Here is a 22,478-nt window from a genome sequence, read left to right on the forward strand (position 1 = left end):
TTGGAGGTGTAGTGGACAGCGAAGGTGGTTACCTCAGAGTACAACGGGCCAATGGGCTGACAAGTGGCAGACGGAGTTTAATTTAGATAAATGTGATGAGCCACATTTTGGAAAGACAAATCTTAGCAGGACTTCTACACTTAATGGTAAGGTCCTAGGGAGTGTTGCTGAACAAAGAGACCTTGGAGTGCAGGTTCATAGCTCCTTGAAAGTGGAGTCACAGGTAGCTAGGAGAGTAAAGACGACGTTTGGTATGCTTTCCTTCATTGGTCAGAGTATTGCATACAGGAGTTGGGAGGTCATGGTGCGGCTATACAGGACATTGGTTAGGCCTCTTTTGGAATGCTCCATACAATTCTGGTCTCCTTCCTATCGGAAAGATGTTGTGAAACTTGAAAGGGTTCAGAAAAGATTTATAAGGATATTGCCAGGGTTGGAGGAATTGAGCTATAGGGAGAGGCTTAACAGGCTCGTGCTGTTTTCCCTTGAGCGTTGGAGGCTGAGGGGTGACCTTAGAGGTTTATAAAATTATGAGGGGCATGGATAGGATAAATAGACAAAGTCTTTTCCCTGAGGTGGGGCAGTCCAGAACTAGAGGACATAGGTTTAGGGTGAGGGGGGAAAAGGGAAAGGTATAAAAGAAACCCAAGAGACAACTTTTTCAGGCAGAGGGTGGTGCGTGCGTGTAAATGGGCTGCCAGAGGAACTGGTGGAGGCTAGTACAACTGCAACATTTAAGAGGCATCTGGATAGGTATATGAATAGGAAGGGCTTGGAGGAATATGGGTCAAGTGTTGTAAGGTTGGACCATATTGGGGTGGGATACCTGGTTGGCATGGACGAGTTGGACCGAAGGGTCTGTTTCCATGCTGTACATCTCTATGACTCTATGTTGGAACTTTGGGTAGTCAAGGACAACATAACCTTGTAAAAGAAGCAGCTTTGTGACAGTTGGGCTCTGGGGAATGTCGTCAAACAGAGAGATCTAGAGGTGCAGGTTCACAGTTCCTTGAAAATTGCACCACAGATAGACAGGGTGGTGAAGAAAGCGTTTGGCAAACTTGCCTTCATCGGTCAGAGCACTGAGTACAGGAGTTGGGACATCATGTTATGGCTGTAACATTGGTCAAGTCACATTTGGAGTCACATACAATTCTGATCGTCCTGTTACATGAAAGATGTTACTAAACTGGAAAGGGTGCCAAAGTCATCTTACAAAGTTATTACCAAGACTGCAGAGTTTGAGTTATAAAGAGAGGCTGGGTAGACTGTGATATTTTTCCCTGGAATATAGGAGGTTGAGGAGTGACTTTACAGAGGTTTTATAAAATCACCGGGGCATAAAGGAGGTGAATAGCCAAGATCTTTTCCCCAGAGTGCAAGAGTCCAAAACTTGTGGGCATAACTTTAAGGTGAGAGAGGAAAGATTTGAAAGAGACACAAGGGCCAACCTTTTTCCACACAGTGGGTGGTGTGTATATGGAACAAAGTGCCTCAGGAAGTGGTAGAGACAAGTATAAATACATTTAAAAGATATTTGGACACATATATGGATAGGGAAGGTTTAGAGGGATATGGGCCAAATACAGGCAAATGGGACTAATCCAGTTTAGGGAACCTGGTTGGCAGGGACAAGTTGGGCCACAGTAGGACTGTACGACTTCTTTCAAAATTCAGCATCACTAAGATCAACAGTCATGTTAATAATCATTTTTTTCCAAAAGTTTACTCACAATGAAACATTAGTACAATTTTCTTCTGATTTAGGAAGCTGGTTATGTTGGAAATTATGGAAATGCAATTGTGTCTATGCAGTTGAAGACGGTGTGGTGCACCAAGTGTTGGGTAACTATGTACAATACAGTGTCAAGGACATTTTTTCTAAACTAGTTTAAAACTGTCTTGATCACTGGCTGCAGCAACATAATCATCAAATAGTCAGCAAATTCACCAATGTGTGTGAAACATTTTTTAGATTCAAAGTCCACTAAATATTCTGCATTTCTTTACATTTGAAATTTAAATTAAATGAAAAAAAAATCACAAAGTGTGCTGAAATTCCTTCCATTTGGAAATATAATGTTGGAATGTGCATCTATGATTGCTTAAGACCAATGACTAGGGATCAACAAATACATTGACATAAACAAAATATCTTGGACACATTCAATTGACCTGGAAGGGTCTGGAGAGAAAAAGTTAACATTTCAGTATTTCTCCTGTTCGACCAACTTCTGGCTGGTTGAGCGCAGTCCATACTCTACCTACTACAAACACCGCAGGAACAGGCTGCTTGATTTGATGGGCCAGTTGCTTTGAGATATTTCACCTTTACAAAATAACTTCAGGTAGACCACATACTCTTCAGGTACAAAAATGGAAGTCTTTCACTGATGTGCAAATTTAAAAATTCATCAAAAATTCGAATAGTTTAAGGAAGACCATTCACACTGCGTCGATGTAGTCCATGTTCTGCTTACTGAACAATTAAGCAACATTTCAGATGAATTTCAGTCCCATGCAAAACCTGGCTCCAGGTATGTAGATCATGCGTCACAGTAAATTATTGATGCATCAAATATCATGTTGTTGTTAATAACTATACACAACTGATAAGTCTACTCTTGCAAATTGCAGAACACTGCCTACTGTTAGATGTGATTCTGCAATTAAGCAGCACTCGCTGAAAATTCTGAATGCATTAATTGCTATACCAATAGCTCAATTGAAGATTATTAGGAGAGCTTATAACATGGCTCATTTACATTTGCTAGATATACTATTAATCCAAAGGTCCCAATCTCTGTCATCTGAAAACAAATAGAATACATGAGTCTATATACCTTTTATTGAATTATCCAGGAAACAGGAGTTGGGAGGTCATGTTGCAGCTGTACAGGACATTGGTTAGACCACTGTTGAAACATTGCATGCAATTCTGGTCTCCTTCCTATCGGAAAGATGTTGTAAAACTTGAAAGGGCTCAGAAATGATTTACAAGGATATTGCCAGGGTTGGAGGATTTGAGCTATAGAGAAAGGCTGAACAGGCTAGGGCTGTTTTCCCTGGAGCGTCGGAGGCTGAGGGGTGACCTTATAGAGGATTACAAAATTATGAGGGGCATGGATAGGATAAATAGACAAGTCCAGAACTAGAGGGCATAGGTTTAGTGTGAGAGGGGTAAGATATAAAGGAGACCTAAGGGCAACTTTTTCACTAATTTTTACGTAAATGGAATGAACTGCCAGAGGAAGTGGTGGAGGCTAGTACAATTGCAATATTTAAAAGGTATCTGGATGGGTATATGAATAGGAAAGATTTGCAGGGATATGGGCCAGGTGCTGGCAGGTGAGACTACATTGGGTTGGGATATCTGGTCGGTATGGACGAGTTGGACCAAAGGATCTGTTTCTGTGCTGTACATCTCTATGACTCTAACTTGGGGAGCCTAGGACCCATGATAACACCTCAGCCAAATATGACTGACCAACGGTGGCTCAGTGGTTACCACTGCTGCCCCTCAGCACCAGGGACCCAGGAACTAGAGGGCATAGGTTTAGTGTGAGAGGGGTAAGATATAAAGGAGACCTAAGGGCAACTTTTTCACTAATTTTTACGTAAATGGAATGAACTGCCAGAGGAAGTGGTGGAGGCTAGTACAATTGCAATATTTAAAAGGTATCTGGATGGGTATATGAATAGGAAAGGTTTGCAGGGATATGGGCCAGGTGCTGGCAGGTGAGACTACATTGGGTTGGGATATCTGGTCGGTATGGACGAGTTGGACCAAAGGATCTGTTTCTGTGCTGTACATCTCTATGACTCTAACTTGGGGAGCCTAGGACCCATGATAACACCTCAGCCAAATATGACTGACCCACGGTGGCTCAGTGGTTACCACTGCTGCCCCTCAGCACTAGGGACCCAGGTTCAATTCTGGCCTTGGCCGACTATGTAGAGTTTGCACATTCTCCCTGAGTCTGCGTGAGTTTCCTCCAGGTGCTCTGGTTTCTTCCCACAATCCAAAAGATGTGCAGGTTAGGTGAATTGGCCATGGTAAATTGCCCATAGAGTTAGGTGCATGTTGGATCGGGGAATGGGTCTGGGTGGGTTATTCTTTGGAGGGTCGGTGTGGACTTGTTGGGCCAAAGGGCCTGTTTCCATACTTTTGGGAATCTAATGTAAAAAACAACTTTTTGTACTCTAGTAGAAATGGTTGTGATTGCTTGAAACATGGTAATCTTGCATCTGTGCTATGAGTGCAAGACAAAAAGCTTCAGGAACAAATCTCCGGTAATATTTAAGTTCAGAACTGCCAAGCAACTAATAGCAACCTTTTCTTTTATATGGCATCTATTTCATGACTCCCTTACATGGTAACATTTTGCTACACCAAGCCTATCAAAACTGACCATAATCTTAAAAACCTCTATCAGATTACCACTCTATCAAATGGCCATGTTTATTCAATCTTTACTGACAAGTTATAACCCTCCTGGCAATGTCCACGTGGATAATTTTTTGTACTTTCTCCAAAGTCTCTATCTTTGTAATAGTGAAAGCAGAATGATAGACATCACTCCAAGTAGATGCAATAGAAGCTTAACATGATCTCCCTGCTTGTCAAGGTTATCCCCCTAGAAGTAAATCACTTTTTGTTTACGGCTTGTGTCAGTACTTCCAGCAACTTATTTGTGTCGTGAGTTCTTTTGCTCTTCTTCCCATTGACAGTCATTTTCCAAGGGAAGGACAGGTTCTTGTTTTCATAATACACGACTCCTAAAGCCCATCCATATTTGTGAGATGGAATAATCCCCACTTGCCTGGAAGCGCTGTTTCAACACTCAAACTCAACACCATTCAGTACAAAGGATTCTGCTTGATTGACGTCCATCCAAAATCTGAGAGCATTCATTGACTGCATCAGCAGTGCACTGTAGTTGCTTTATACTATTTAAAAGTAGAAGTTTATCACGGTTCCTTTGCTAACACTTGTCAAAACCTGCAACTTCTACCACCCTGCAAGACAAAGGAAACACCACCACCTGAAAGTTTTCCAACAATCTAGATACTGACCAATTTGTAAATACAGTACTGTTCCTTCATTGTCAATAGGGCAAAATTCTCTATCGAACAGCACATAGACTGCAGTTCAAGAGGATAACTCAGTATCACCATTGATACCAATTAAGAATGGGTAAAAAGACTACAATCATAATTATGAAAGGAGGCCATAATCATAATTATAAAAGGAGGCCATCTGACAAAGCGTACCCGCAATGGCTCTTCAAATGACCATTAGTACCTAGTGTGAACCTCCTGCTTTCTTCCCAACCCATTGCACATTATTTAGTCAGAGAGTCAAAGGGACATATAACACGGAAACAGACCCTTCGGTCCAACTCGTTCATGCCGACCAGATATCGTAACCTAATCTAGTCCTAGTTGCCAACACTTGGCCCATATCCCTCTAAACACTTCCTATCCTGATGAAGGGCTTTTGCCCGAAACGTCGATTTTCCTGCTCCTCGGACACTGCCTGAATTGCTGTGCTTTCCAGCACCGCTCTAATCCAGAATCTGCAGTCATTGTTTTTACCTATTCATATACCCATCCAGATGTCTTTTAAAATGTTGTTATTGTATCAGCCTCCACTACTTCCTCTGGCAGCTCATTACATACACTCACCACCCTGTGTGTGAAAAAGTTGCCCCTTAGGTCCCTTTTAAATTTATCCAGATGTCTTTTAAAATGTTGTTATTGTATCAGCCTCCACTACTTCCTCTGGCAGCTCATTGCACTCACCACCCTGTGTGTGAAAAAGTTGCCCCTTAGGTCCCTTTTAAATTTTTCACCTCTCACCCTAAACCTATGCTCTCTAGTTCTGGACTCCCCTATCTCAGAGAACCGACCTTGTCTATTTACTCTATCTACATCCCTCATGATTTTTTAAAACCTCTATAAGGTCACCCTTCAGGAGGGAGGTTCAATTGAGGTATTCAGGAGGGCAATTCATGATTATTGAGATAGAAATAGTGTGCGCAATTCTGGTCTCCCTCCTATCGGAAGGATGTTGTGAAACAGAAAAGATTTACAAAGACATTGTCAGGATTGGAGGATTTGAGCTATCGGGAGAAACTGAATAGGCTGGGGCTTTTTTCCCACGACGCTCTAGAGAAAACAGCCTCCGCCTACTCAGCCTCTCCCCATAGCTTTGTACCTACGATGCTGCTGTAAATGGTGTTATGGACCCCTCAAAACATTTCAAGAAGGTAGCTTAAACCCTAACTTTTCTAGTTGTTTTAAAACAGATGTAAAAGTGGATAAAATCCAGGAGCGATGCAGCCAGTCAAACCACTCAGTTTTAAACAAAACAGAATTCATTTACAAACTATCGAATGATATACGAACAGAATGTGGAACAACTTAACCCATCTGAAAATCCTGGTGTTGAGAGATTTTTAACTTTGTACACCCCAGTCCAACACCGGCATCTCCAAATCATATCTGAAAACCTGACTGACACAATATCCCCTGCAACTTAAAGAGCCGTTCCTATTTCCTGCAACATCCCATAAACACACCATTTGAAAAAGGAGTTAAAATCAAACACAGCTTAGAGGAGAGGGAGCGCGAAGGAGAGACTTGCGTGCACGGGTGCGAGAGAGAGAGAGAGAGAGAGAGAGAGAGATGTGTGCGAGAACAGACAGATGTGAGAGAGAGAGACAAAGACGGAGATGTGCATGAGAGAGATAGAGCACAGGGGGAAGAGGGAGAAACAGAATCAGCATGGAACCTCTTTTTACTCCAAAGATTTCTCTGCTTTTACTGTAGCTGGGAACCCGGAACCCAAACCCAACCCTGAACTGGGAGAACTGGCCACTCTCCTTTCAACGCACAAGTGTTTTTAAAAAAAACCCAAAGCCTCCTCAGATTGTTGACTTAGGCAGTATCTGTTAGCCATTATTAAAATAGCCAGTTCAGACATTTCAGCACCAGTGCCTTTATGACCCCTCCCCTCCCCGGCCTCAAAAAAAGACAAGGATAGCCTTGTTAAATGGGGCACATTGTCACAGTGGCGACTTGTAAACTTTTCACAGTACACACGTGACAATAAAAGCTAATATGTCCACATTCTAATGAATGGATAAAAATACAAGTTTTCCTTTCGAAATCTGCTCTGACCGCTGTTCATTCCTTCTTGTTTCTATATCTTTTTGCTATTACATTTTTTAGTACCATCAGTTCTATCACCACTGTTAAGCTAATTGGTCCTCAGTGCACTGAAATTGTTCCATCTGCCTTTTCAAAAAAAAGGAATCATGTTAATTATGTGCAATTCTGCTGGTTCTATTTGCTTTTCAAGTGTATTTTTAAATAATATACATATGCAATAGTTGCTCGACTGCTCTTCTCTAATCTGTTAATATGCATTGATGCAATCTCCCTCTTGCCAGGTTAAATGTCATAGAGAGATAAAACGATGTTGCATTATGACCATTTATTAATGGCTTGTTAAATACTTAGAAAAGCAATTATAGAGTCATTGAACTGTACAGCATGGAAACAGACCCTTCGGTCCAATTTGCTATAATCACCCTCAAATTACCTTGTGCATTCTTTAGTGACACTATCTCTACCTTTGAATATTTTTGTATTATTTGTCTACAGAATTTTTTTATATTCCATGCATAAGTCCATTTTGCTTTCCTTGTCCTTTTACTTTTTCTGAACCAGTGTTCCTTCTTGTCATGTTTTTAAATGTTTTAGCACTTCATCTTTTTTTCAGTTTTATCCATCTTATCCACGTGCATAAATATACCTTTCCTGAAATGTTTTGATTGCCTTCTAAAACGGTTCTCACTTCATCGTTTTTCGTAGTACTATTCACATTGATAGTTTTTTTAAAAATGTATTAGTATTGGTCTTATTCGCATACAATATTTTAAACTTTATTATGTTGTGAAGATGCTGTGCGAAGGCTGGTTAAGTTCAATTAAATTGGCTGTCTTTCTAGATTTTGAAACCACTATCCATTAACAAATAGCATTTTCACTAAATGTTGTTGATATGTCTTGCTGCTTATTAGTCCAATTGTAAATTTTCATACATCCATTGAATGATCAACATAATATTTCTGTTGCTGTTCACAAAGAAAAAAAATTCTGCTATGATAATACTGTTCTCCTGAAAGTACCTGAAAGATCTTTCAGAAATCAAGAAATATTCTTGGAGTGTGTCAGTATCGGTATAGGGGCCCCAATACAATAAGGTTTGAAATATTATTGTTCTATGCAAACAATCATCCAATTATGTTCAAATTCATCAGGAAGGTCATAATCACTCTTCCTACAGATCTGTCCACTGTTCATGCCAAGCATACATATCGATACTCAAGTTAAAGCTTGAATTTAGTCAGCACTACAATCTAAGGTCCTTCAGATGGCTACTGCATTAAACAGCATCATTTTTCAACAGACAGTGCTGTTCAATGCTTCAAATACACGCTCTGATAACTTTACTGCACTTGCAGAATACCCTATACACACACATTTCATAGTAACTCTATCATATAAATAATAGGTGGACAGCACACTGATCACACACAACATATAATATTGATTCTACTAAATTATTAAAATCCAGCCAAGTCTGCAAGATTCTAGTGCATAGGTTAAAAAGGGACCAAGTAATGATAGCTATTCAATTAAATCTAAATGCTATATCATTCAAAATTCTTTGGAGACTGAGAAAAACTATAGTCAATCCAATAAAATTCTGGATTACATAAACTGTTAAATTTGAGATGGTTAGGTTTTGAAATATACATTAGAATAGAAGCCCCTATTATTGATCTGCTGAGCATACTTTAAAAGATAGAGATTTACCTTGTTAACTCATGCAACGAGAACTCACAGCACATTTCAAACAGAACCGCTGCTTTGGTTTTTGATTTTAATTTTCTTTTTCTAATTTGGTTCATTCTATGCAGCATTTATAGTGGTATAAAGACCCCTTTTCAGAGTTTAGAGACGGCAAAAGAAAAATATTTCTCACATCATAAGTACCTATTTTTAATGAAAAACATGTTTTTTTTTTAGAAACCTGCACCTAATTCTCAGCTGGTCAACAGCGATAAAGGATTTTAGCACTGGAAAACACACAGCCAAGCAGTAGCACTTGATGTTGTCACATTGGAAAGAGAAGTATGGATAACAGTAATAGTGGTAAACATTCATCAATTGATCGGGGATGTTTTTGTTCATTGAAGGTCAATGTTCTCTTCGATATCTCTGTGGAATAGTCAAGAGCAAAGTTTTGACAAGGATGAACTTATATTTAAGTAATTTCCTATTATGGTGAATTGAACACTGTCAAAATATTTTACACAGTACCTTTAGTGAGGCAACCATCGCAATCCTCCATTGATTCATTTGTCATAATTGTTCAAGTACCCAACAGAATCTATTGTGCACAATTATTAGAAGACTTCAACATGACAAAGCTATATGATTCTATGCAGACGCCTACTTGCCCTGCCTTAAGAAGAAAACTGTTAATGAATAAATACCTTGAAGAAATTAGCACTAAGCACTCTTATGCAGAGATGTCAAATACTAATGATACAAGTGCAATTAGTACAGCCATTATTTATAACTTGAAATCACATAGCTCCAAAGCAATGTGGTAGCAACTATGGTTAGGGAAATTGCAAACAACTTCTGACTAGTAGCTATGATAACATTTCACCAACATCAGCAATTTGAAGATTAATTCCGTTCCACTGATGTCACAAATACACGTAACTGTAGAGGTAGAATCAAAAATCACTTCCTAATGGAGACAACAGTTTTCCTCTCTAATTTCCTAGCATAGTCAAAATGGTGCTGGTTAGACAGTTAAGACAGACTATGTGACTGGTGTTTGGTCACAGAAAGAAACAGAATAAATGGTGAAAGTAGCTTAAACAGAGCCCTTAAAAAGAAGAGAAAATTACTGGTTTGTGCAGCAACTTGCTCTGTGCATTTGTCCATGACTTTGGACTGGCCCATAATTAGTCTAGTCCAATCAAACACATTGGGAGGCTGAACAAATTAAACCCATGTTTTTAATTAATACATCCAAACATCCACACCAGAGTTACACAAATGTTGTTGAGGATCATAATTTGAGAAAATATATTATATCAAACATTATTTTCAGGTAATTGAATACTGGAAGGACTGTGGAATATAGGTAGTCTGGAATTAAGGAGCAAACTGCAATTCTTTTTGGCCGGATATCAAAATTCATTCAGTATTCTGTACTTCACTCCCTCTGGACATTTGTTTCCTACATCACAATTTTTTCTTCAGTATGCTTACAATGCCCCAAATAATATGCGAACCGTGTCAGGTTGATGAGCTGTCATAATAGCCTTTCAAATGTCAGCACAGCTTTTGATCAACACTTCAGTCACTACATGTTACATCCTTCTGTTACCACCACTTCATATGGTAGTTCCTACTTTGTCTGACACCCATACATCTGTATTTCCTCTTGAACACGAAAAGCAAAAACTAGAGTCCTTCTAGCAACTGGGATGGAGTGGGAAGTAAGCACTTTTCAAATGTCAATTTACTTTTCCGGTCGTAGTGAAATTTGTTTCAAAACCCTACCTGGATATTTTAAATCAAAAAACTGATTTCTCAACATCGAGATTCCCCCCCGCCATTTGCAACCTCAGGGACTTTTTTCCCCCAACACCTCTTACCTTGGCTATTATCACTCTGGTTATCGGCTTTGCGTTTTCTTCCTCTTGCAGAGTCAGGTTGTTTCTTTTCTGGGGTCTAAAAGAAGATATAGGTATCACATTTGAATTACTATAATCCTGACATCTTAAATGTAAAAGCAAATTAATTTTTCACTTCTAGGAATTTGTATTTTATTTTGTAATAAATTTTACAATTAAATTCCTAAATGCTATATCTTGGAGTCATGGAGATGCAATTGCGGAAAATTTACAATATTTTCACTGCCTAGCAAGTTGAAAGAACCTTGAGATATAGTATTAAATTAAGCATATAAGGAAGGCTTGAAGGATTTTGTTGATCCAAATCAGCAGCACAGTGCATTTCAGCTTAGCACATCTGGCAAGGAATGAATCATGGTAAGGAACCAGGATTCATACTCCGACCAAAACCCAGTGATCCTTGCTAAAATGCGAGCACATTATTGGTTGAGTATAACAAAGATACTAACCAAAATATATTTTTTACTTAAAATGTCTTCTTCTCTAGATTATAGAATATTATGAAAATTTCCATTAAGTTTTATTTTAGTTAACTTCCTGTGAATGTTGTGAATTACAGTCCATTCATAAAATGGTGTTAAAATATTGCTTGTCTGCCCTTCCTATAGTTACATTTCATGACATGGAGCCAAGTCAGAGGCTAACCAAGAATTAGCGCCCGAGGCTAGTGGGTCGGATCAGAGATGGACCCAGGATTATAGACAAGGAGCAACAGAAGTGAAGAGACCTGGAGTACCCATGTACAAATCAATGAAGCTAACAGGGAGGATTGAGAACATAGTTAAAAACAAAGGGCATAAGGGATCCAGATCTTTATCAATAATTAGGAGGTATGGGTACAAAAGCAAGAAAGTTGAAACATTAGCTCATCCTCAACAAGAGTACTGCAACCAATTCAGGCCATTGCACTTCTGGAAGGTTCGTGAATAAGAGGATAGTAATTTAACAGTGGGACTAGATTAGTTTAAGATATCTGGTCAGCTTTGACGAGTCGGAGTGAAGGGCCTGTTCCCGTGCTGTACATCTCTATGACACTATAATAGTGACCCAAGGAAAACCTTTTTAATGCAGAAAGTGATCAAAGTCTGGAATGCACTGCCTGAGTGCAATACTGAAGGTAGCTCCAACTGCAACTTTTTAAAGAGAACCAGATAAGTGCATGACCTGTAAACAAAGACTTGAGCTACAGAAAAACTGGGCAGAACAGGAACAGCAGTTTGCTGCTGCACCAACTCCAGAAAAACTAGGCAAAGGAAGTGGAGTAACACTGTTAATAAAGGTCTATTATGGATCTAATAGATCATGATGGAGATTCAGTTTGGAAGGAAGGAGCAAAAAGGTTGCACACATTTGAAGCAAGAACAAACAGAATATTGTTTAAATGGAGAGAGACTGCAGTATGCTGAAGTGTCTTCTGCTTGTCCTTGTACACAAATCAAAGATTCAGCATGCAAGTACAGCAAGTAATTAAGATAAATTAAAAAAAACTGTGGACACTGTAAATCGGAAACAAAAATAGAAATTGCTGGAAAAGCTCAGCCACTCTGGCAGCACCTGTGGACAGAAATCAGAGTTAATGTTTCAGGACAACTGACCCTTCCTCAGAAGATAAGTAAAATGCCGGCCTTTACTGCAAGGGGTGGAAAATAAGACCATAACAAGGTACAGATAAGGAAAGCTATCAACACAGTCTCACTCATCCACCAGAAATACATTTTTTAGTAGCTCTTGCTCTCTCTCACCATGTCCCTTAAACCACTCACATCCAACTTTAGTGCCTGTGTATTGAATCACCTTCAGCAGTCTATCCACTAATAAATGGGAACTTGTGTTGTGTTTCATTTGCATATACATTTCTAATTGACAGGGTTCTCTTGTTTAGCTTCTTTGGGATCTGGAAAGGTCTGTTCTTCGTTCTGTTGCCTATCTTAAACAGACTAAAATTATTAATAATTACCAGGTTGTGTTGTACATTCTAAAAGATTGGATTAAGCCATTGCCCATCTTGCTGCAACTGTTTAAGGTATAGGAAATAGAATTCACTTGGAGTACTTAGTAATGTTTTGGTCTCTTCGAGAAATTATATACTTGCATTGGAGGAAGTTCAGATCAGGATGGCTGGGTTGATTCCTGGGATGAAGCAGTTGTCTCATGAAGAAAGAATGACCTGTAGACACCGGAGTTAAGAAGAATGAGAGCTGACCTTAATCAAACAAGATGGTGAGGGAGCTTGAGTTTATTAAGAGGAAATTTCCCCTTCTAAGGGAGTCTAAAACTAGGACATACAGTTTCAGAATAAGAGATGTTTTTCATGCCTGATGGAGGCTAGGAAGATTGTTTTTTCCTAATGAATTGTTAATCTTTGGAATTCTGTACTTCAGAAAACAGTGAAGGCTGAGTTACTGAATATATTCAAGGCTGACTTCAACAGATGTTTGATGTTCTAGGGAATCAAGGGTTTTGGTTAAACGCATAAAATTGGACTTAAACACCTATTTACTCTAAATTCTATTTACCTCCTCTCTCTCATTCTGAGGCCCACATCTTCCAGATGGTGCAGTGACTTACCTGCACTGCACTCAACGAGTTTTCTAAATTTGCTACTCACAGTAAATGACAACATACAGTTGATTTTAGAGTTGTACAGCACAGAAACAAACCCTTCTGTCCAACTCATCTGCAGTAATCAGACATCCCAATCTAACCCAGTCCAATTTGCCAGCGTTTGGCCCATATCAGTCTCAACTTTTCCATTTATTTTTAATTTATTGATTTTTCTGTGGGATGTGGGCGCTAGTGATTGGCCAGCATTTATTGTTTATCCCTAGTTGCCCTTGAGAAGGTGGTGGCGAGCTGTTTCTTGACTCCCCAATGCCATTAGGGAGACAGTTCAAAGATTTTGATCCAGAGAGAGTGAAGGAACAGTGATATATTTCCAAGTCAGGATTGTGAGTAGCTTGGAGGGGGAAGTTGAAGATGGTAGCGTTCCCATATATCTACTATCTTCTAGATGGAAGTGGTTATTGGTTTGAAAAGTGCTGTGTGAGAATTATTGATGAATTTCAGCAGTGCATCTTGTAGATAATACACATTGCTGCCACTAATAGAGGAGGGAGTGGATGTGGTGCCAACAAAGTGGGCTTTGTCCTGGATGGTGTCAAGCTTAAGTATTGTTGGGGCTGCACTGATCCAGGCAAATACCACTTTTGCGTAGCTCTTATCGTTTTGAAGTGTCAGTGGACTCAACACATTAACTGTTTCTCTCTCCATTGATACTGCCAGACCTGCTGAGTTTCTCCAGCATTTTCTGTTTTGTTTACTTATTCAAATTCCATTTCACAGCATTTGGTTTGTGGTTTTGTGCGCTATGGTATATCAAGTATTTGTTTGAATACTACTTCAAATACTGAGATTCCTGCCTCTATCACCTTTTCAGGCAGACAATTCCAGATGCCCACCACACTCTGGGCTAAAATAAAATCACCATAAATTATATCCGGATGTAAAATGTTTGTTAAACAAAAGCAAGCAAGTAACAGTAAAATAAAGTGGTGACTTCTGTGAAAAGAACGTTTGAGACATTTCCATATAAAACAGCTGTAAAACCATGAAATGTAACCCTGGTGTACTTGATTAATCGCTCACTTTTTAATCTAAGGTCATCACTTTTTCAGATTTTAAATCTGGAGAGGTTCCCAAGGAACAATTGTGAAGAGTCTGGTGAGAAGGGCAGAATACAATGCCTTTGCTGTGGATATACAATCAACATGATTAATAATAGTTAGCAGGGACCTTCTGAAGGAAGTACCTGTTCACAACTGAGATTAAATTAACTTCAAATTTCCAGTAGCACCGTTCGAACTTAAGCTTTTACCAGTCACATGATGTGCTGTTCCATTTTGCTTTCAATTTCTTCATCTGTATCTATATCAAGCTTTATCCCAGCCTCACTTTCTCCTAATCTGGCTCTCTCTCCTGTATTCTAATGGATTGTTCCTACCCAATTTTCCCCTTTCTTCTGTCTGCTTTTTTCAAATTACACAAGTTACTTTCTGATTAACCTAACTTAATCTTTTTCTTTGAGAGCCCAGAGCACTAGATGCTGAGAACAGGCAAACACCTGGGGCCCAATTGGTAGCATTGTTCAGACGCTGGTAAACCAAGCTGCGAAGTGACAATTTTATGGACAGTGAAATGCTGATTCAGCAGGTACAGAAGATTGATCATGCATTAGAAAACAAGTAACATATTAGCTATAAAATAAAAGTTATATATTAGATAAAGCAAATTTGATTAGCGTGAAGCCATGGTTAAATATATAGAATTATACAGATTTATGTAAAATGAACAGCACAAATAAACCATGTGTCCAACTGATCCATGTCAGTGTTAATGCTTCATACCAGTCCCTCCTAATAATATTTTGTTCAGCCTAATCAGCATGTCCTTCTATTCACTACTCTTTCATGTGCTTTCCCTTAAGCACATCTAATATAACTTGCTTCATCTGACAATTGTCATATAGAGTTTAACATTATAACCATTTTCTGGATAAATGAGATTTTCCTGTGCTTCCTTTCAGATTTATTGAAGCGGGTCTTATATCTGGTTTGTTTGGAGTTCATTTTAAAGGCTTATAGCAGGTCACCTCACATTTCTCTTTTCTAGAGGAAAGATCCCGATTCTGAATTGATCTTTCCAACAATTGTAACTTCTCAGTTCTGGTATTATACCAGAAAACTTTCTTTTAGACCTTCTTCAGTGCCTCTATAAATCACTAACAAGAAATGTATTACACATTCCTGTTGTGTAAATACAAATCTAACAAAGTTTTTGCACAAATTTAACATGACTTCCTAACATTTCAATCACATCTTTCAAAAAGGTTAACCAGGATGTTGCGTGGTCTCAAGGGCATTGGCTATGAGGAAACGTTAAGAAGATTGGGATGGTTTTCACTGGAAAGTCGGCAGCTGAGAGGAGACCTGACAGAGCTCTATTAAATTATGAGAGGCATAGATAGGGTTGATAGTCAGAAGCTTTTTCCCAGGCTTGAAGTTTCAATTACAAGGGAGCACAGGATAAAATGACAGTGAGTAAGTTTAAGGGAGATGTGTGAGGGTCGTTTTTCACGCACAGAGTGGGAGTATCTAGGTGCTTTCTGCTAATAGCTCAGTTGCCATCAGCAGGAAGCCACAATATAAATCCAGCAAAGATGCACTTTGGATATTCCAAATTTGGCATATTTTTCAACTTTAACTCTAATAACACCTCATAAGTTAAGACCACGCAACATCTGGTTAACCTTCTCCGCACTCTCTCCAAAGCTTTCACGTTCTTCTGGTAGTTAGCGACTAAAAGTGCACACAATCCTCCAAATGCGACCTAAGAAGGGTTTTACATAGCTACAATGTGGTTTGCCAACTTTTGTACACCATGACCTGATTGATAAAGGCACACGTCATATGCCAAATCCGTCTGTATGTTAATGTTTCTAAGGGTTCTGCCATGTACAAGAAGTCACACAAAATTTGATCCTCCAAATTGCACCACCTCGCATTTGTCTGGATAAACAAATCAGAGCTCAACCATTAAGCTTGATACTGAGCAAAAATTCCTTAAGCTAACAAGTCAATTACATAGTGAAAAGGAGCTAGATGAATATCAACTGAAAAGAGAGACAACAGCTTACATAGACATTAACAATACTTCACTTTTGACCTGTGCTTACAGAATGGAGCTTTGGTACTTTGAAGAAACGGATCAACATTTTACTTGGGAGAGAAATGCAGGTGAAAATACTCAAAACATCAACTCTGGATATAGTTTGCCAGGTCAAGTGGCCTTCATTCATGTCCTTCATATAAATATCTTCAGGATGGTCAAGCTGCCAGACACCTTACCAGCAAACTAAATTGATTATGTGCTCTCACTCATCCAGAATACTGCCACACTGTTGCACAGTCAAATTTCATTAGCTTGCATGGACCCTTCTCAACCCATTTGGAAATGTACTAAATAAAACTAGGTGGAAAAGGATTATAACTGCTGGCACTAAACCACAAGTAATTTTACTTGTTAGAAATAAATAATAAATGGACTCAGCATCTTTTTTTTTTAGTTGCATGGTTGACTAACAGTTATAGATCACTGTCAAAGTTAATGAACAAATCAAAAGTTTCAGGTGACAGTGTAAATGGTTGTAGCGCATTGGCTTTACTCCCCAACAGTTTTGACAGGGTTCCCTTTTATCTTGTCCTTAGGTTTAGGGTTCTGGAGGTGTTGTCAGTAGATAAGTCAAGATTGTTGAGATCTTTGGTACTAGGTCACGAGCAAGCGGTTAGCCACACAACTGGACATGCTGTTCTTTCTTGGCCTTAGAGTTGTTCATGTGGAAAGCTGAAATAACAATCTTGGTAGTACTTCCATTTTCTGAAGTGGACTTCCAAAGAACATGGATCTTCTGCAAGTACTTTCTTAAAATCTTGAAACTCTTCAGCCTGGAAAGCCAGGGTAAAAATGATCTGAACCCATTCACAAACTCAATGTTAAGAAACCACACTATCTGCATGGGGCTAGACACATAATGCAAATATTTAGTGTGCCATTTTCAGTAAATAAAAATGTTTAAGAGTGCCTTAAAAACCAGAGCTACAAATTCAGATCAGCTGCAAAAACACTCATTCAATGAAGACAAATGAATCTTATGGCCCCTTACAATATAATAAATGTCACTGATATCTCCAGAGGTATAATTGTACAGAGTTATAACAACATGCTCCCATTTACTTGCTAGCTCTGCATGTTCATTTATGTTTGCACCTTCAATTTTTCTATAAGTAGAAATTATTTACAATCTCCTTTGAGCAGGGTGAACGCAAATGTAGTTTGATTGTTCTGTAGGATACAGATACAATTGAACAAAAATTGCAATTCCAGAAAATATTTTTGCAAAGTAACTTATGATTTTTCGCATTTCAGTAATCAAACAAAATACAGTATGACACTAGCCTAACTAATAATCAGTACTGTTTGACTCAACCAGAACAGATATGCTCAAATACTTCAATGTCTAAATTTGCTTTCATTGCCAGCATACAAGTCAAAGATCCTGTTTCAACCCTAATCCACAATTCTCACCACTACAAATTCTGTAGAATTAAATTTAACTTGATAGCAGCATATTAGGCCAAAAGGCCCTTTAAACCAAATACCTGAAACATGACAGTTGCATTCAGATTTACAAAATGTAAATGGTGATAATCAAAACGACAATGGCCATAAAATATAGTATGCAATAACTCACATGCCAAATAAGCAATTTTTGATAATGAATGGCACTGAATTGTTCACGTATTTGTAGCAACTGAATTGTGAGCACAGGAGTTCAGTCAAAGGTTTGACTGGCACAGTTTACATCTAATGAAGCACATTTGGTAAAGACATGGTGATAACAAATTTACAAATGAGAATACTGAAAACAAATAGGAGATACAGTTCCTTTCAGAAAGAGGCCATCTTAGAAGGCAACTGCAAGGAGTTATAGAGACACCAAGTGGCTAGACAAGAATTTACATATGGGTACTCATAAATGAAACTAGGTGAAAAACACTGAAGCAGTTTAATAAACAATACTAGTCCACAGTTGTGGAGCAATGATTAAAGCTAATCAATTTCAATCCATAATTTGAGAAACTGAGTCTCGATAGAATCTTGAAATGATAAGCAGAGCTTACAAAGAGCATATTATGCTAATCAATACAAACATACTTTCTAAAAAAATAACAGCAAGAACATGAAACTAATAATGGAATATTAGTCAAAATGATTTAATAAATTTTGGTTCAGTTTTTGTTCAAATTTATTGGGTAGCTATGGAGTATAGACAAGGAAGCTCTGAAATTTATCCTGTATAATAGTTGATCCCAGATAGTGGCATCAGAAACATTTCAGTTGTATCAGCTTCAATACAACCAGAATTCTGATGTCTGTCTAGCAAATTCTGTTGCAAGTCAGATGATAAGTGATGAATGATTTAAAGTCAGCCATGATGTGCCTGTGATTGACTGTCAGTAATGACAGTTTGTGTGCATACATGAATAATACTTGAGTGAGAAAGAATCAGCACCTTCAGAAAAATTGATAAGTTAAAAAATCAAAGATGGAGATCAGGATACTGGGCAGCGACAAAACAAAGGTCACAGAATGATGCCAAACAGATTGGCATCACAGAGCACAAAATACACATGGACAACTAGTGAAATCATCCCAAAATACTCAAATCGCGCAAGAAAATTCACTCACAGGGGAGACCAGAAAAAATACACCAGACATAAGTTAAACAGGAAAGAAATTGAGAGGAAGGAACTTCTCAAATTACAAGCTCTCCTGCTCTTGGTAGTGACAGGTTCACCAGTGAGTGGGAGAAGCTACTGTCATTAAAGGGGTATCACAAGCAGTCAGGTAAGCAGCCAATGGCAATAGAGTCACTAGATGAGAATTTATATAGATCTGGGAGTTTTGTCTGTCAAGAGAGAAAGAGGAAAAAATGGAGTGTAAGGATGGGTTGGGGTGATGAGGAGGAAACTTCATGGAGAGGATTAAGGATGAGGGAGAAGTTAACTGTTAGAGCAGTGGAAGGAGGTGAAGGAGGAGAGAAGTATTTAAACCTGTCAAAGGAACTGAAATCCAGTAAACTTCAAATCACTATGGAAATGCATAACTAAAAAAAAAAGTTGTGGAATCTTCAATTTAAGGTTATACAAGTTTTGGAGCTATTGCATTTGGGAAAAAAGGGTTGAGAATCCCACCAAAATAAACACCTCATCAACTTTTAAATTTAAATCTGAGATTGAGAGCCAAGATGCACTTACTAGGGTTGTATCTGACTGGATAAAATGTTCCATCTTTGTGCATTTATGATGAAAACACATTAGCTCCCCAGTCTGAGGAGGGTATGGTTGTTAATGTGATGGTTTGCTTGTGTATTAGCGTCACTGAGTCATAGAGATTTACAGCATGGAAACAGACCTTTCGGTCCAACCCGTCCATGCCAACCAGATATCCCAACCCAATCTAGTCCCACCTGCCAGCATCCGGCCTATATCTCCAAACCCCTCCCATTCATATACCCATCCAAATGCCTCTTAAATGTTGCAATTGTACCAGCCTCCACACTTCCTCTGGCAGCACATTTCATACCCCTACCACCCACTGCGTGAAAAAGTTGCACCTTAGGTCTCTTTTATATCTTTCCCCTCTCACCTTAAACCTATGCCCTCTAGTTCTGGACTCCCTGACCCCAGGGAAAAGACTTTGTCTATTTATCCTATCCATGCCCCTCAATTTTGTAAACCTCTATAAGGTCACCCCTCAGCCTCCAACGCTCCAGGGAAAACAGCCCCAGCCTGTTCAGACTCTCCCTGTAGCTCAAATCCTCCAACCCAGACAACATCCTTGTAAATCTTTTCTGAACCCTTTCAAGTTTCACAACATCTTTCTGATAGGAAGACTAGAATTGCATGCAATATCCCAACAGTGGCCTACCAATGTCCTGTACAGCCGCAACGTGACCTCCCAACTTCTGTACTCAATACTCTGACCAATAAAAGGAAAGCATACCAAATGCCTTCTTCACTATCCTATCTACCTGCGACTCCACTTTCAAGGAACTATGGAACCTGCACTTCAAGGTCTCTTTGTTCAGCAACACTCCAGAGGACCTTACTATTAAGTGTATAAGTCCTGCTAAGATTTGCTTTCCCAAAATGCAGCACCTCGCATTTATCTGAATTAAACTCCATCTGCCACTTCTCAGCCCATTGGCCCATCTGGTCCAGATCCTGTTGTAATCTGAGGTAACCCTCTTCGCTGTCCACTACACCTCCAATTTTGGTGTTATCTGCAAACTTACTAACTGTACCTCTTATGGTCGCATCCAAATCATTTATGTAAATGACAAAAAAAAGTAGAGGGCCCAGCACCGATCCTTGTGGCACTCCACTGGTCACAGGCCTCCAGTCTGAAAAACAACCCTCCACCACCACCCTCTGTCTTCTAACTTGGAGTCAGTTCTGTATCCAAATGGCTAGTTCTGACTGTATTCCATGAGATCTAACCTTGGTAATCAGTCTCCCATGGGGAACCTTGTCGAATGCCTTACTGAAGTCCATATAGATCACATCTACTGCTCTGCCCTCATCAATCTTCTTTGTTGCTTCTTCAAAAAACTCAATCAAGTTTGTGAGACATGATTTCCCATGTACAAAGCCATGTTGACTATCCCGAATCAGTCCTTGCCTTTCCAAATACATGTACATCCTGTCCCTCAGGTTTCCCTCCAACAACTTGCCCATCACTAAGGTCAGGCTCACCGGTCTATAGTTCCCTGGCTTGTCTTTACTGCCCTTCTTAAACAGTGGCACCACATTTGCCAACCTCCAGTCTTCTGCCAACTCACAAGTGACTATCGATGATACAAATATCTCAGCAAGAGGCCTAGCAATCACTTCTCTAGCTTCCCACAGAGTTCTGGGGTACACCTGATCAGGTCCTGGGGATTTATCCACTTTTAACTGCTGACTGATGCCTGTTGCACCTTGTGCCAATTTAAATATAGTTGTGTGTTGTGGCTTTATGTTTAACACAGGATTGACAATTATTGAAGATGTCTGTGAATTATTCTAACACTTTCTGTGCAAGTCCAAATACTACGTCATATTTAAAAAGCTTTAGAAATCTAGTATTACAATATATTTCATAAATTGCACAATATAAAATAATATTTTCACAGCCAAATTTGTTATCCTGCCAGAGTTAATTCATAATTTCTCACTTAAAACCTAGTTATATCGCATTGAATTAGGCTTAACCAGAGGTTTCTCTGACAACTGCAGAAAGTGAGGGCTTGGTGAGGGGAGGTCTCTCACTATATAAATTGATTTCATTTGTTGCAATTTCACTGAAGAGGGTAATGGATGCGACATATTCAAAGCATTGGCTAGGGTGGAGCTGAGTACTGCACCAAAATTTCAGGATTTCTATGCCAATTTGCACTTGTGCTAAATCAAGATTTTGACCAGCGGGGAAACACTATCCGTAACCATACAAATTCCATGTTCAAGATTTTATCAGCCTGCTGAACATAAGAATTCCCAGTTAAGCATGTTTTCTGATTTTTTTCTTCCTATTGTTTTACAGGCGGCTTTTCTGCCTCCTGTTTCATTTTGAGAATAGGTGAACCATGCATTAGGAGGCATAGAAGATATATTTTAAAAAGAGTTCAGAAAACAGAAATTCTTCCATCTGTGGTTTTAAAAACATGATGCAAAATAAGGGGAGGCTTGGAGTGTGCAAAAGCCTTTGTGGTCCAGTTCCTTAGTTACTAAGAACATCTAATTCAACCCTGAGTATGTGGCAACAGAATTTTCTAATCATATGAATTTTCTAATAGGTAAGACAGAAAACAAACATCATAAAGCAAAAATAAACAATGAAAAAGGACAATGAAGAACAAGAGAGATATCCACAAAAAAAAGAGAAAAGCATGAAGGCATAAATTGTGACAAAATGCAAAACCAAATCGCAAAACCAAATCCAACATATAGTGATGCTCAAATAGTTGGGAGCTACAATAGTTCCAGAGCAAGAAAGTAAGTGCAGGGATCCTGTGAATGCATCCCATGCT

The 22,478-nt window shown here is 39.0% G+C and overlaps 1 protein-coding gene across 4 annotated transcripts in view; it reads right to left on the bottom strand.

Moving 5' to 3' along the window:
- The window catches only part of tlk1a (tousled-like kinase 1a), a 140,039-nt gene that overhangs the window by 74,097 nt on the left and 43,464 nt on the right, over positions 1-22,478 (bottom strand). For all 4 annotated transcript variants that reach the window (XM_043693715.1, XM_043693717.1, XM_043693714.1 and 1 more), the window contains exon 5: positions 10,754-10,829. In XM_043693715.1, the coding sequence (XP_043549650.1) occupies positions 10,754-10,829 (76 nt within the window). The remainder of the gene's footprint in view (positions 1-10,753; positions 10,830-22,478) is intronic.

The sequence above is a fragment of the Chiloscyllium plagiosum genome, chromosome 7, assembly GCF_004010195.1.
Source record: "Chiloscyllium plagiosum isolate BGI_BamShark_2017 chromosome 7, ASM401019v2, whole genome shotgun sequence".
Classification (NCBI taxonomy): domain Eukaryota; kingdom Metazoa; phylum Chordata; class Chondrichthyes; order Orectolobiformes; family Hemiscylliidae; genus Chiloscyllium; species Chiloscyllium plagiosum.